This window comes from Pleurodeles waltl, chromosome 6 (assembly GCF_031143425.1).
Source record: "Pleurodeles waltl isolate 20211129_DDA chromosome 6, aPleWal1.hap1.20221129, whole genome shotgun sequence".
Classification (NCBI taxonomy): Eukaryota; Metazoa; Chordata; class Amphibia; order Caudata; family Salamandridae; genus Pleurodeles; species Pleurodeles waltl.
Window position 1 is genome coordinate 935,774,041 of NC_090445.1, and position 16,989 is coordinate 935,791,029.

The 16,989-nt window shown below is 45.3% G+C and overlaps 1 protein-coding gene across 2 annotated transcripts in view; it reads left to right on the plus strand.

Moving 5' to 3' along the window:
- Positions 1-1,157: 1,157 nt before the first annotated feature.
- Positions 1,158-16,989, plus strand: part of DPYSL4 (dihydropyrimidinase like 4) — a 164,647-nt gene continuing 148,815 nt past the window's right edge. The window contains exon 1 of one of the 2 annotated variants that reach the window (XM_069239749.1): positions 1,158-1,777. In XM_069239749.1, the coding sequence (XP_069095850.1) occupies positions 1,295-1,777 (483 nt within the window). In that variant the 5' untranslated portion in view covers positions 1,158-1,294. Of the gene's footprint in view, positions 1,778-3,657; positions 4,165-16,989 lie in introns of those variants that run through there. The other variant, XM_069239750.1, reaches the window with a different exon arrangement.

Sequence of the window (16,989 nt, forward strand, 5' to 3'; positions counted from 1 at the left end):
CTGGCTTCTGGGATAGGAATACGACCTGGAACAGTGTAATAGCACGTATGCAGGAAGGCAGTACAGTTTAGAATAAAATAGGCACCAATGCACAATGTTCAGTGCAGGAAATATTGTTGACCTCTTTCTTAAAGCTATTTGCACTTTAGATTCACATCCAGGACAATACCATGAGTGTTTTCTTGGCTAGTAAAGTTAGAGACCTAATTAAGCTTTTAAACAACTCTTTTGCTACCTTGGCAAGGTCTTTTCTTGTGAATATGCCACAGCTATATGAATAGTTCATGTATATGCGCTCCATGTGCTAAAAGTCCCTCCATCGGCCACAAGGATGAGGCTGCGCCATGACATACGATGGCTGCACTCTAGTTAAATCATAGGTGGTAAATAACTTAGGTTTTATCTGCATTTGTAGATTTCTTGCTATTTTGTTAATCTCGCAGTTATTGTATTTTAGTATTGTCACTTCCTGTGTTTTCCTCAGTGTCAAAGATACAGTGGCATCACTTCCTATGATGTGATGGGGGTTCAAAGGGTAGATTCTGGAACCTTTGACTGGATTAATTGACTCCATGACAGGCCCCAGCCTACCGAACATTATCCATTGGTAATCAAAGCATTATCTGCAAAACAACGTTATGCAGCCTGTGCTCTGCAGGTTTGGTTATATAACTTTTTCAAGGACAGTCGCTGATCTCGGAATAGTTAAGAATGAATTAAGCACATAAACATGTATTTGTAAAAGCGTGTATTGTAAAAATATTAAAAAATATTGTAAGAAGCGTGCTTACTTGTAAAAATAGACATTCGTTTTAAAAAAAAAAAATAGCGAACGTGTTAAACGAGGATCGTGGTGTTCTGATTTTGGGTCTTGGTTATATAATCGATCTACAGTGACTCGCTCAACAGATACTAACTAAACTAGATGCTACGTTTGTCGATTCAGAAGTGCCAGGAAACTGTGAGGGCTCGCTTAAAGTAAAGGAGGGGCGTGACGGTAAAACGACTTGAAGTGCTGTCCAAGAGGTGGCAGATGCGGCAGGATCCTCAGGGAACCCTATCGAGGCAGCATCTGGGCCTCTTGTTTCAGCACTTCCTCCGGGGGACAGCTCCACTTGGATCAGCCTCATTTAAAAGGTACCTACCAGTGTCCTCACAGCAGTGGGAGTGGGTGTGGGGCGGTGTAACCCGAGTCCTGAGACCTCCCCGCAGAGAGACTGCTGACCCTGGACCGCAGACGCTCAGAAGTCTTCAGCCTCTAGTCCTAAACCGTCGACCTCTGGGCAGCTCAGCTATGGCCGCGCTGAAGAAGTCCGATACCCCCCAGGAAGAGCAGGGCGGCTGCTTCGCGGGTTTGGGGTCTGGCAGTCCTAAACCGAGACAGAAGTATGGAGGCATGTTCTGTAACGTGGAGGGGGCTTTCGAGAATAAAACCCTGGACTTTGACTCGTTGAGCGTGTGCAGCAGGACGAGTGGCGGCAGCAGCCTTGAGAGGGGGCATCCGAGAATTAATGGTGAGGCTAGCGCAGGCCGGGAGAGTAGCAGAAGGCAGAGTAAAGGCAGCTGCCTGGAGAGGGGGTATCTGCGCATAAATAGCGCGGCTAGCAGAAGCAGGGAGAGTAGCACCGTGTGGAGAGAAGACGGTCACCTCGAAATGGAGCGCTCAAGAACCGCTAGCAATGAAAGCGGCATCATGGTGGACGAACTGGCCCAGGAGGAATCTGGCACCCACGGGGCAGGAGCAGCCACGGGGCAAGAAGAAGTCATGCCGAATCAGGTAACCAAGCGCTAGGGTCCTCCGGGACAGCAGAAAGTAACGTCGACTTTTAATGCAGCCGGTCTGTTAGCAAATCTGCCCCATGACACCAACATACAAACTAACGAGGAGTTATGTCACCACTTACATGGGCGTATCTGCACGCGCAGTGAATGCTGTTTCTAGAGTGCTGTATCCCAGAATGGTGTAAAATGGTGTAGTATATGCTTTATAAAAATGCGCTTCAAATATCCCAAAGTGATCTATGCTTCTTAAAGGTATCAAACGTAAAGAATGTGCTTCGTAATTCGGCTGTACGAGTCCGCGCAGTCACCCCAGCTACTAAAAATTGGACTTTATTTTTAAATACCTTTCATGTTACATGTCCCCTAAAACAGTGTTTTAAAGAGAAATATAGAAGTGCAAGTACTCACTTTTTAAAGTATTTGCTTGTTCCTCTCAAGTGTCGGTACTCTCCCATTAAATGTAGTGCAACAGTGCTGAGAAGTGCTGGCACACTGCTTTTCAAACTAAAGAAGTTCAGGTACTCTGTACCTGGACAGTACCTGCCCATTTAAAGCACTGAAAGTACTCAACGATATGTGTTTCTTTATCTTTCAAGTTTCGATTATCTAATGAATGATTTCGCTAACCTTTGTTTCTTCGTTTTTTCTGCCTTCATTCCCGTGACCCGCCATCCTTTTCGGCAGAGAGGGCACCAGCTGCCGGTTCATTCGTTTCGGACTGTAAAAGTGTAATGTCCCCCACCCCCCGAGTGTAATTCTTGGGTGATGCTGACAGCGCCCTCAGGAGAACTGAAAAGTAAGGGGCTGATTCTCACTGGCGCAGATGGCTCCAGATGAGGTCGATGGTGCCTCTGAAGCATGTGTGCTAATGCCGGGCGGAGTAGTGTGGCGGAAGTGCTCCAGTGCCGTTGCCTAGCAAGGGTGCCACGGCCGTGGGTGCAAGCAAGGGAAATGCCCCCCCGCCCGACCGCTGTTTGGGTACTGAAATGCAACAATATGCCGAGTTCAATGGGCCCCTAGGGATCCTGGTCCCTGGAGTTACTGCACCCGCTGCACCCTTGATAGCTTTGCCAGGGCCCAGTATTAAAGCTGCGGATCTCGGAGCACGAGACTTGCATTCGAGCTCCAGCTTTCAGTTTGGCCACGTGCCACAGTTCCATGAATCCTTGTGCCCCATTCTCTTTATTCCAAAAAGGGAGTGCTAAAGAGATTCCATGAGACACATTTCATTCACCATAAAAGTACCTCACTCTCATTTGGGTTCTTTGCACCTCCAATCTTCCAACATTTCGCATAGTAATGCAAAAGAAAACTACGCATATTTAGCACAGGACAGGGAAGGGATTGGGTGGGGATTCGGCAGGGGTTGTTTAATGATGAGGGGCGCTGGATGAAGAATGGGGCAAGACACTGGCTGTACCTTTAGGATTGTTGAGAGGTTGCAGGCGTGAAAGGAGAAGTCCTGCTACACGAGATATCTGCACCGAGATTGGTGGGCGAGCAAGATGTTGCGTGATTGAAGGAGAGTGGCTAGTGCACGAAGGCTGGGGAGAGGTTTGTGGGTGATAGAACGAGGGGCAAGTGGACTGGGACTGGGGAGAGTGGTGGGCGATGACAGGAGAAGAGCTGCTGGTTTAAGCGGAAAGAGGTTGCTTGATGGTGAACCCAGGGGAACAGCTGGACGTGGTTTGGGAGAGTTTGTGGGGTAGTGGGAGGAGAGAGGGTCCTAAGTAGTACTGGAGAGAGGTGGACGGGAGAAAGGCTACTGCCGATGAACCGAGAGCAGTTAGACGAGGATGGAGAAGTTGTTTCTGTGTAATGAAAGGGGATGGGTTGCTGGGTGAGGACTGGGGAGAGGATGATGGTGGGCGGGGGGACGTTGCTGTCTGATGAAAGATGGTGCTGTGAAAGCATTGGGGAAGCCCTGGCTGGCACCGCTCCCCTCCGGGGCACCTGCGTTGCCGAGCACGCCGGGCTTTGTTTCCTGCCTCAGTCCTGAAGTTGGTCCCTGGGTGGGGACGGGAGAGGGGCTGCTCCCGTAAGGGCTGCTTTCTGTCAGCCCACCGCATGAGGCTGAAGGCTTTTCAGCCAATCGCTGTATCCAGCCGCATCTCAGAGCAGGAGAGCTCCAGCAGCGAGGCTCGGTCCTAAGGCAGCACCGCGGCCGAGAACACAGGGCAGAGAAAGGGACGAGCACAGCCCCTCCCCCGCACCCAGCAGAGGGGGAAGGACTCCTCCCAGCAGAGCCCACGAGCGGAAGAACGGTCCAGGCATCTCCGCCCGAACACAACACCCATCTCTCCCAGGACCCCTCCGGACAGGGCCCACCCATCCCTGGTGACCATGTCCTACCAAGGGAAGAAGAGCATCCCTCGGATCACGGTTAGTGGCGGGGAGGGCGGCGGGGGGGAGCTGCTCAGGCAGAAGGAGCGGAACTGAGAGGGACGTGTCAGCCATGATTTAGAGATGGCTGGGGAGGCAGCCCAGGCAGAGGCTGATCCCCGAGTTTATGTATCATGCTCACAGCCGTCTCCTCAGCAAGGCAGGTCTTCTGCAGATAATTCTTCAGGCCAGGACCGCAGACCTGGCCTCGCAGCGGTGTGTACACACCCCGGAGACAATAGCACACCACCGCTATAAACAGAATGCCTGGTCGTAGCCGCAAAACACCGGATTCTGATAAATATTCATTGTTTGTACCGGGACGTATCAACGTTAAAAGAAGAATCCCAGACTGTTAAATAACGCACAGTGGGAATGCGCTGGTAACGGATGCATGTATGAGATCTCCGTGTTCAGGCGCTATAATAGCAGTATGAAATGCTTATTGACGTGCTTTTGCTATATGCACACAGAGGCAATCCCTCTCTGATTCCTTTCCCTTCTACTCGCTACTGCTCTGGTAGGTCATTCCTTCCTTCTTCCCTTTCCCCTTGCTCACGTTTTATTTCAGTATCTATCTCTTTCACTCTAAAGCACCACTCCCCCCAACGCCCCCTCTCTCGTAGTAATGTAAGGAATAGTGCGTTCTCGGTCATCCCCGCATCACAACAACCAAACCATCAATATTCAGCGATAGACGCTGCCTCGGTTTATACTTCATTGCAAAGCACATTTACTCTCCACAGAAAATTCGGAGTCAAACGAAAGCCTCTCGACGAGTGCACCCGTTCTATTCTAAAAATAAAATCGTGAGGGAAACATTTGCATTAACAAATCTTTTTTAGCGTCTTATATCGAGTACGTCTGTCCTTTAATGCTAGCCTTTTAGAGTGTTGATTCCAAGATATCAGTGCAAACGCTCTATGTTTTGTTTGATTTCGAAATCCCCGTGAGAACCCTGCCGGGGAAGAACAAAGGGAAGGGCGAGGAGTGACCCGTGACTGCGAGGAGCCGGCAGGCCCGCTTCTATTACAGGAGACACAGTATTGAGGCATCATTTAGAGACTCAATGCGGACCGACCGTGAGGTTGACTTACCAGGGGCTGCTCCAGTGATACAAACAGGAGACAAACTGCAGTGAAAAGGGTTCACGGGAACGCGAAGGCTATTTTGTTTTCTGGCCCTCACTTTGAACTGGACTTTAAGTGGGATGTTTTCTGTGGTATGAGTAGGAACGTTGATGCTGAAGGCAATGTCTTTTAATTATTTCAGTAAACACCGATTGTATATGAAAGGATCTTCATAGCAGAAGGAGTTATCGCTCCTTGCCTCCCTGGATGACTTTATAACAGCTTTGCTGGCCCAGTTATTTCCCATATGAAGATCACTTGGCACATCCCGTCCAGTTATCTACATATGAGGCTGAGTTATTTTACTGTGCGCGGCCAGATGTCCATATCTGCATGTATGTATGAACATATAGATGTGGTACTTCTACAGGCAAACCTAACCAAAGGTCAGCGGGATGCAGACGCATAAAGTCAATTACTAATAGGACAGGAAGCTGGTTACTGCGTTGCGATGTAGTGTTCCTTAAACAAGTAAGTCTTCAACTCTTTTCTAGATTGGAGCAGCGCTGGGGCAATGTCGATGGATATTCAGATGTTGTTTTACATCCTGAGGGCATGGAAGGAAAAGGCCTGCTATCTTACTTCTTTTTTATATTGCGTAGTCCTCAGTGTGATGTGTACTAGGGATTATTTGTGTATCCTAGTGGTACCCATGAGAACTGCTCTTTCTGCTACATCTCCTTCTCATCCTTGGCTACTGATAGACTATGTAGAGTTCCTCTTAGCCAAGCTTTATATGCATCCCAGGTTACATGAATCAGAGCTGATGCGAGGTTCCAGCTAAAAAAATCTCCCGTAGCCTTCTTCAGGTTCTGCACTATTTTTGGCTGATGGATGAGCTTCCTGTCAACTATCCACCTCCCGCTGCCATACTGATCTAAGGTCTTAACTTTAAGAAATAAAGCAGCATGGTCTGAGAACTGAATTGGAAGGTGTTCAATCAATGGAGTCCTGTTAGCTTCTCTATGTCCTACGAAAAAGTAATCTAGTTGTGAGTAATGTCTGTATTTCTTACTATAGAAAGTGTAGTCCCTGCGATTACCTTCTAATCTCCGTTGTACCTCACACAGATTCAGGATTTCTATCATGAAACGCAAGTAGACCCTCATCTTTGGAGAGATTACTTGAAGGCTTGGCGAGGAACTGTCCAAGCTATTGTCTAGAAGGATATTAAATTCTCCTCCAAGAAGTAGAGGAGCCTTAAATTCCATAAGTGCAGAAAGTAGCTGGATTAACTGGTTGGCATTGTCGATATTAGGGCCATAATGTGGGCCATAATAACTTTCCAAAGATAATGGATTTTGTCTCACCTTAACTTCTGCAATTAACCACTGTGTACCTTCATCCGACTTAGACCTTACTATCCCCACCCGGGGATAGACCATACTGTAGTGGCTACTCCCTTTGTACAATGTTGCTGTTAAGTTGCTAGCACTTTCACCACTCGTCTCTGTTTCGACATAAGATCGCTGCATCCCTGCCTCAGCAAATGGGTCTTCTGGAGCATTATTATGTGTGACCTAGCCTCTGTCAGGTATTGCAGTGTTGCTCGCTGCTTCCTTTCCACCCACAACCCATTGACGTTCCGACATAAAATACAGAGAGCCTGAATCTCCTGCTGATCACCCATTCTCCCGATATTCTTTTCTTTTCATTTGTCCACAGCAAATCCTACCTAAAAACAACTATTATTTTACATTGAGGACAAAACTTTTTTTGATCTTTTCCTACATGCTCTCCACCTCGTACACATCCACCTGCTGGAATCCTCCCTCACCTTCCACATGGCATCTCAAATGCCTGTTTCAGCTCCTCCTTCTCTGTTTGTCATAGCACTTACCCCAAGTTTAACTACTTTTCTTCGTCCGACCTTCTCCCTCTGACCTTAAATGCATATTAAAGTCATCCACTGCTTCAGGCCCAGAAAAGCTAAATATCTTATTCCCCCACATTATTTTCAACATCAATGTGAATCTGAGCTGCACATTCACTCTGACTTTCCTCAGCTCATCCATGCACTTGCCTAGCTCCCATTGCCTGTCCTCTGTGGCTCGTGAGATGTCTGATCTAACAGAAAAGGTGAACACCTGCAAGGTTTTCTCCTTAAGGCCAGAACTTAGGATTTCTTCTTTTACTTACTATTACAGGAAGTTGACTAAAATTTTGTGGAGTTTAATGAGCTACCTGACTCTTTGAGGGCACCTCTCCTGTCTGGTTCTCTGGAGCAAATTTTGCAGAGTTTCTTGCACCCTGGTTTCAGTTTAAAAAGGTCTCTATGCACCCTCTGAATTTCATGCGTAAGGTCCAATGAGGGATTGATCTGTGGGTAGGTGTCTTTCTACAGATTAACCACAAAGAGGTTTATGCTGTTCTTCTCAGCCCCTCCCACTACATTCAACATTCTGAGCTTAGTCTGTCTCCCATTGTTCTCCAGTATCTTTAACTTGTCTGCCAGCTCTTTGCCTTGCTGCCTAACCATGACACCTCCTGCATGTTTGAGTTTACCTCTGTGCCCAGCTTCAATATTCTGCTCTCTGCTCTCAAGTGCCTCAGTACTTCAGGTTAAACCCATTATTTTTTCCTCCAGACATGTCCACTGAATCTTCTTCTTATTTGCATCAGAGATGGAGAACTGATCCTTAAGTTCTTGGGCGAGAGCACCAACCACTTCCTGTATCTTTTTTCACCCAAGAGGGCCACCACTACCAGGGGTAGTGTTCTGTGACACACCTATCTCATGGCCCATCACCTGGCCTGTATCTACTTGTACCTATTCCCTTGTTTCTTTTGAGGCCACTGTTGCTACCTCTTCGAGGGCTACCATCGTGAGGGGGAAAATCGGTTTGCCAAAGGTAAGTCCAGGGGCACCCCGGCTAATCTTGACCTCCCCTCATCCATAGTTGCCTCTTCCAGATATCTTGTCTTCCCAGCCACACAAATTTGTTTGCCGACCTCACACTGCCAAATGATCTTAGAAGCTAAAATCAAATTTGCCGGGGAAGCAGCTTAGGTTCAAACTATTCCAGAAGTGGCCCAAGCTTGTCAGTAGGAGGTTGGATCCTTCACTTCCCATAGGCATTAAAAAAAGCCTACTTTAGATTTGCAGGTTCTATCTATAGTCCCAGAATGTTATCAAAAAGAGTTCTCAGCTCTTCAGCCAAATTCAGGCATCAGACAGACACCTTGGTAAAATTGTCTTTGGTCAAATTGTCTTGTGACTAGAGCAGGATTCTCTACATACATTCAAGATCTACAGCAAAATAATGTGGTGGTGCTATTGGCCGTTGAAGATGGAGGAGTGAACACTTATTCAGTTTCATCTTTGCTCTCCCAGGTTATTATGATGGTAAAGCCTGGTGATAAATTTAAAGAACCTAAATCAGTGGGTGAAATGATTTTCATTAAATAAGGAGAATGCCCAGATGAGCATTCTTTTGGTGCTTCAGAAAGTTTCATTTTCTAGTTGGATTTAGAGGATGCTTATTTTCACATTCCAATAGCACCATCCTACCCGAAGTTACTCATGTTTTGTATGCAAAATCTTCACTTTCAGGCTAGGGCTCCTTTCCTTTGGCAAACAGTTTGTCCTGAGGGTTTTCAAATATGTATTGGCACTATTACCTGCTTTTCTCCACCTTAAAAGTAGGGATGTTTTTTCTTACCTCAACAGCTGGCTGCTTCATGCTCCCACAAGCTCATATTTATTTGATGGACTGAATTCTGGTCAGACCTCTCTGAGTGAATGATATTCCTTCTCAACTAGAACAAATGCATTCTCTCTTCATCATAGTATGTAGTATTTATAGGGACTTGTGAGGAAAGTGATGTACTATATGGTGTGGTTGTGAGACCTCACCATGTAATACACACATGATAACCTTAGGTATCTGTGGCTTTGATCAGTCAGGCTTAAATAAAGCTACAAGTATAAAGTGTTTAGAAGTACCAAAACAGCAAAAGAAGAGTCACACAACACAAAAGATATCCAACACCAATTTATAAAAATAGATTTTATTTGTATACATTTTTAGACACCAAAATGAACAAAATCCACCTGAGGGTTCAAGACATATAGCTTATTTAGATGCTTTTCACTCAAATCATCAACAATCATTGGCAAATTTCACAGTTAACAGAAACTTTGGAATCCTTGTGTACATTTTTTAAAGTTGTGTTTGGACACTCCGGCCCACTTTGGGCAACCAACTCTGGCAGGAAGGAGGTCAAGGGGGCTACTAAGAATTTCTAGGACAGTTACCTTGTCACTAAAAGAGTGTCAAGTCCAGTTCGGAGCTCTATGGGTAAACAGCCATTAACTTCAATGGAGTGGACCTAATGCAAGGGTTTACAGAATGCTGAAGATGTTTAAGATGCTGAGGATGCCATGCGGTCGCGGAAAGCTTCCTGTAGCTAATTCTTGGTCCATGGTTCAGGTGGGGTGAATTTAGCCACAGGGATCAATGTCCACTGAAATACTCTTGTGTCCAGCAATAGTCCAGTTGTCACTGGACTACCAATTTCCAGTTTCAGAGAACCCAGTGGTTCCCTTTGGTGAAGGCTAGTGTCCATCTTGGGCAACCAAACTATGCTCCGACCACACTCCTGAGCCCAGCAGACTATAGTGCAACTTCAGAGCATCAAGATTCAGTCTCCCGGAAATCACACTGGCGATCAAGTGATTGTGGGTACTGACTTGCCAAAACTGGCTTTTTCAGCTTTTGTGGCCTTGGTGCTGTAATAGGAAGTCAGACAACTGACTTTTTGAGTGCACCTCTTCTGTCTGGGTCTCTGGAGCTACCTTACCACAAGACAGGCACCACATGCACAACCTTCTCTTTTCTAGCCCAAGAATCAAAAGGCGCAGTCCAGTCTTTGGTGTAGCCTCTCTTGCCTGCCCAAAGTAACAACAGGGCAGTCCAACTTCGCTCCTCTCTTTAGTCCATATGTAATCAGTGGGACTGGTGCCAGAGGTGCCATATTTATGACAAAAATATGCCCTCGGGGAATGCTACAGTTACCAGCCATTGAGCTACCAGGTCCTCTCCTGCCCGCTGACAATTTCTTGCAATGTGTGGCAACTGGCTATCCCAGAGTGCACTATTCTCCCCACTCTCAAGACAGGTTACAGTCCCTCATTTCCTGGCTTGTGACAGCGGGGCTTACAGCACTTTGCAATAGGGGGGTTCCGAATCAATGGCATTTCTGTAACTTGATCAAATAATCAGTCATAGAGCTGCAGCTTTGAGCTTGATTTCTATAACAGCATCGCTTACGTATTGTATTCTCACATACCTCATCTTATCATCATGATATGACAGCAGCTGCTTTATACCTAACAAGCTGTATTCAAAAACATTGTTACCCATTTTGCAGTCAATTTATATTATCTTGTGACACAGAAACACACTTGTGTGGGTAGTCAGTGAACACTATGCCATCCTTTTTAGAGCTAAACAAAGATATACTTGTCTCCTTTGAAGGTCAGTACCACCTGACGGCTAGTGAATTTTCATAGCCAACACCACTATGCATGGACATTATCTGCGTTTAGAGATATATATGCACTCTTAACATTTTACCTTCATGGGCATGTGACTGAACCCCCGGTTTATTCTTTCTAGCCCCCTATTTCTTTTCTTCACTGATGATGTTCTCTAGTTTCTTTGAGGACACAGCATCAACTGTGTGTACCAGTACCAAACAGTTTTACTATTACTTTACTTATGTAGGTCTTACCTATATTCTCACTACAGGACAAAATGCACCCTGGGTCCCACACCAGGGCCCTTCAAGTTGAGGCACAACACCCAACATTAGCGGGTAAGCTTGTGTATCTTGTATGAATGTCACAATTTTATTGATATTATACACACGCTTTCGTGGTGGTCACATTTCACCATAATTGGGGTAGGTGGTGGCACTATTTCTGGTAAGTGCTACTGATATCATTATAAAAACCTACCTGCCATTGTATTTCCCCACAGTTTGCAATGTAGTGGATCTGGTGGCAAAATTTACCGTAGACCACTTATTGGTTTTGTATTTTTTCTTTCAAGAGCATGCTATCTGAACAGAAGTGATACTTGGAGGTCCTGACACATGCCAATATGCCTCTTATGAGGCCTAGTTTTCAGAAACATGTTGACCTATAACGCAGAAGCAAGGTCAGTTGACCACTACAGTGTCCCTTCTCTCTTTTTAATCCTGACCCAGTCATGCATAATAAAGTTGTATGCCTGCTATTGAGTCAGTTTTGATCAACTTCTTCATATATTGCACGCTCTGCAAGCCTTTACCACCCTTTAGTTCCCCATAGGGCTTCTACCACACCTCTTAAAACATTTAAAGAGCTCCTCCATCTCAGAGAGGGAGTTGTAGCCCACACTGTCAGCTGTCACAGTGCGAGGGGAATCAAAGTGATAAAGGATGCCACCTCTGGTGGTTAGGAAATTTGTCATAAAAAAGTAACATTTCTGTTCATCTAGGTTTTCTATCCCTTTTTAGACCAAGGTGTTTCTGTGTGTGTAAGATTTAGCATTTGGGAGTGAATACCTGCAGGTTTCCAAACCTCCCCTGGATCCTTCTTTTGTGTGTACCAAAGTTGAGTTTGCAACTTAAAGCTGCTCTTCCAGGCTGTTGTTGTAGGCATGGGAGACATGTTTTACTTTGTCACACTGAGGGGGGCACAGTAAGTGCTGCAGTCCCTGGGGTACACTTTAACTTACAGGGCCTGAGTGATCATGTAAAAGAGGCATTTCCTTATAGGACTAGATTAATAAATTACCTGGTCATGGTTTTTCTTTGAGAAGCCTAAGTGGTGAGACTTTCCAATTATTATCTCTTCCACAACTTTCATAAGCACCAGCACACAAGTAGTATTTTCACAGTGACACATGGCATTGTGGGTGTTCACAGTACCATTGTCTCATCTTCATACAATTCTCTTATATCTTCACAGTCAGTGCATTCTGGTCTCTCAGGATTCTGACGCTTTGATTAATGTGCAATATATTTTACAAAAGGCTCTTCACTGTTGTGTGATCCAGGAGAACCTTTCCAAAGGCCTTCAACTTCAAACTGTGATGCCAGTGGTAGTAACAACAGATGCAAGTTTTCTGGGATGGGTAGCAACTTTGGTGAATCTGTCAGCAAAAGATTGAAGGTTAACTGACTACAGTAGTCTGGGCTGTAAAGTATATATTTAGGGTTTGCTTTTACAGGAACGTGAAATGATGTAAAAGAGACACTATGGTGACCGTTGCATACATTAACTGCCAGGTGAAAACATGATCATGGTTGTGGCTAGTAACAGATCAACTGATATCTCTTTCAAGCACAAAGTACCTGGTTGCAAAATCTCCGTAAAGAACCGCAGCAGAGGAGATGCGTGGAAAGCAAAGGGGGTGTGTGTCGATTTCTCGGGCCGCACACAGTGATGCGTCATTTAGTTTTCATGCAGGGATGGTTGTGAGTCGATTTCTGGCACTCGGTCGTGGATCCTTTTCAGGTTGCGGGCTTTTTGGACGCCCCGGGGACGATGCATGGATTTCCTGCGCTGGCAGGACAAAGTCATAGGAGCTGCGTTGATTCGGTGGGCGTTACGTCGAATTTTCTACCACACGGCAGGCGCTGCATGGATTCCTCTCTGGAAGTCAGGCTGCGTTGTTCCGGCTCAGCTGTGCAACGATCCGGTGGGCCGCGCGTCGAATTTCAGGTCGCTAGGCTGGCGCTGCATTGGTCATCTAAATGCAAAGTCAGGCTGGGTATTTCCAGTTTAGCGTGCAGTGAAATTTTCACTGCGGTGCAGGCTTCGTCGCACAAGGAGTCCTTCTTGTAGAGATGAAGTCTTTTTGGTCCTGACACTTCAGGGAACAGGAGGCAAGCTCTATCCAAGCCCTTGGAGAGCACTTCTTCACCACAGCCAGGGAACAGCAAGGCAGAGGGGCAACAGCAAGGCAGCAGTCCTTCACAGAAAGCAGACAGGTGAGTCCTTTGAGCAGCCAGGCAGGTCTTCTTGGCAGGATGCAGGTTCTGGTTCAGGTTCTCTTCTCCAGGAAGTGTCTGAGTTGGTAGGGGCAAAGGCCCTGTTTAAATACCCAAATATGCCTTTGAAGTGGGGGAGACTTCAGAGTGGCTTAGAAGTGCACCACGTCCCCTTTCAGTTCAATCCTGTCTGCCAGGGTCCCAGTAGGCGGTGTGGCAGTCCTTTGTGTGAAGGCAGGCTACTCTCCTTTGACATGCAAATGTCAGGCCCTCCACCCTCCAAGCCCAGGAAGACCCATTCAAAATGCAGATGTATGCAAGTGAGACTGAGTATCCTGTGTCTGGGGTGTGTCTGAGTGAATGCACAATGGAGCTGTCAACTAAACCCAGCCAGACGTGGATTGTAAGGCACAGAAGGATTTAAGTGCAGAGAAATGCTCACTTTCTAAAAGTGGCATTTCTACAATAGTAATATTAAATCCAACTTCACCAGTCAGCAGGATTTTATATCACCATTCTGGCCATACTAAATATGACCTTCCTACTCCTTTTAGATCGGCAGCTACCCCTCAAACAATGTATGAGGGCAGCCCAATGTTAGCCTATGAAGGGAGCAGGCCTCACAGCAGTGTAAAAACGAATGTAGGAGATTTACACTACCAGGTCATGTAAACCACACAGGTACATGTCCTGCCTTTTGCCTACACAGCACCCTGCCCTATGGGTTACCTAGGGCATAACTTAGGGGTGACTTATATGTTGAAAAAGGGGAGTTTTAGGCTTGGCAAGTACTTTTAAAGGCCAAGTCGAATTGGCAATGAAACTGCACACACAGGCCTTGCAATGGCAGGCCTGAGACAAGGTGTTATGTGGGTGGCACAACCAGTGCTGCAGACCCGCTAGTAGCATTTGATTTACAGGCCCTGGGCACTTTTAGTGTACTTTACTTGGGATTTACCAGTAAATCAATTATGCCCATCATGGATAAACCAATCAACAGTACAATTTACACAGAGAGCATTTGCACTTTAGCACTGGTTAGCAGTGGTAAAGTGGTCAGAGTTCTAAAGCCAACAAAAACAGGTCAGGAAAAATAGGAGGAAGGAGGCAAAAAGTTTGGGACTGACCCTGCAAAAAGAGCCAGGTCTGTCAAACATTTCTCATTGGCTACATGCTTTTTAAGTGTCCCTGCTCCAGCATATGGTTAGTCCTCGTGTGGCAAGGTTTTCCCTGTCAGTCTAGAAATTTAGAGGAAGCAGTTGCAATACAAAGTTCCTCCAACCAATCTCTCTGAGCGTATTCATGATCCCCCCTCTCTCTCATCCTGTGGTTTATACTTTAACTCCACAATGGTGTTTTCGTTTAGATTTCATGCCCTTCAACACCTTCTCTTCAGCCTTTCAAGTCTATTGACACCAAATTTCTGACATGAAATTAGCCTTTTTGATAGCAATTACATCAGCTCGTATCTGGTGAGTTGGGAGCTTTACTCTGCTCATTACATTTTTCAGTTTTTGATGATAAAGTAGTTGCTCACCCTAATATTATCTTTTAACCCAGTCTTTACTTCTTTACATTTGACACAGAAGGTAGATCTACTTGGGTTTTTTCATTCCCAGCCCCCTCTAGAACAAGAGTTGACACATATATTGGATGCAGAGATCTCTTATGTTTTACCTTAAACACTCTCAGGAGGTTAGTTGACGGTATCACCTGTTAGTGGCCTTTGCTGCTGCAGGCCAGAGTGAAAAAGCTTTCAATGATAATTCCCAGGTGGATCCGCTCAACCACTGTTTTGAGATTACTCTACCAGCTGGGTTTCAGGGCCATCAGCAAGAGGTTTCACATCCTCATGGGCAGAAGAGATGATTGTTTCTCTACCAGAGATCTGTAGAACAACTACATGTGATTCTGAGAATGCGTTTGTACATCATTACAGACTGCAAGGCATTAAGGTAGATGAAAGGAACTTTGGAGTTAACCTATTACGTTCCATTCTGTCATAATAATTCCTTCCTGATACAATTTCATTTCGATAAAACAATAGGTGCCACGTAATGCATTTTTTGTTTTTTCCTATTTGCTGAAGTCCAGATTTGCGCTGGTACCCCTCATAAATAACGATTGGGAGAAGGAATACAGGTCATAGAAGTAGTGTCCCAATTATGCAAATGTAACCTTTATTACTGTCGGCCGTGATTTCCACATACCAGTCACGATAACCTATTCGTCCCGGTATCATCTATCCAGCCTTCATCAATCTTTGGTTATGTCAGAACAATGTTAGGAATTAAAAATGTTAATGGCGCCCACATGTGGTGGTTAGTGCTTTCATTTGCATTAATTTTAGAGTTTTTTGTCTCAAGGTAGATTAAACTTCAGAAAGATTGAACCTCAGAAGTAATGGCTGGGGCCAGTACATCCATCAGAATTATGAGTAAGTAAGATTGCTGGTAAGTAATCAGGACTTTAAGTGCTAAGTTTTCTTTTTAGAAATTAAATAAGACTATTATTCAGAATGGTTCAATAACATAATACAAAGGTGATTAAAATAGACTTAAACATTTCTTTCCTCTGGTTGGGACCTTCAGGTTTTAATTCTGAAGAGCAAGCCGACAAACCACAAGGGGAATTCAGGCCCATGGAACAAATGTGTGATCTTTGGTGTTTTTTGAACCGTGGTCTGGGTTTTAGGTCAGCAGAAAAAGTCAGAATTCTTTATGTACACTTGAACCATCTGTTTTTCAAATGCCCTTTGTCTGCAGCATTAGCTGTGTCATTGGTGTTCTGTGTGTCTCAGTTGGTGTTACATTAGTTTGACACGACATTCAACAGTTTTGTAGCTGGTAGCGCTAAGTCAAAGGCATACAGAAGAATGCATATCTTAACATAGTGGTTTATTTCAAGGATGCCATAATTGGCTGTGTATAGTGTTTTTGGAGTCGAAGACTTACATGTTTAACAAAAAATGAACCAAGACACGTCAGTTTGAAATGGGGTCGTCAGTGGCATCCTTCTGCAGTGCCAATAAATGGCACACTGAAAGTGGCCCATTGGATTGAAGCTTGCAGTAGTTTTGGGGATTGTTGTGGGATTCATCCGAAGCCGTAGCCTGCAGATCGCACCTGTCCAGTGGAAGCTGGCCCTCAAAGATAGCTCCCATTCTGCAAAATGGTACCAACAAATTCGTACAATAATTAGCCATCCAAAGCTTTGTGACTGCATGAGTGGTCCAAAGCATTGATATACATCCTCGCATTCTACAAGAATGGAGGATGAACTCTTAACTGCCCCATCCATAGTGTCTATATTGTAAAAAGCCAAGTACAGAGGAGCAAACTTTCTCTTAGAAGTCTGCCTCTGGTGCTGCCGAACACCAATGAAGTGGGACTGTCTATACGTGATTGGAGCTGTCTTACACCCCCCCCCCCCCCGATTTATGTCACTCGTGCAGGTTCATCCCTGTTTTGTTCTTCTGTTGTTGTTTTTGTACCGTTACCTTTCTTATTGTTTCTTCTTTTTGCCTTTCTCTTGCTTGTTCTTGGTCAAAGTCCAGTGCTGAAATCTTTGACCAGTCCTGAAAAACGAGTGGTGTCTCCAGCAACCACTGACATACATTTAGCACTGCCTTAGTACAGTAATTTGGAAGGACTTCCCGATGTGCCTTTTTTTATTTAGATGTAATGTGTTGTCATAAATCTCTTAAGTAGCA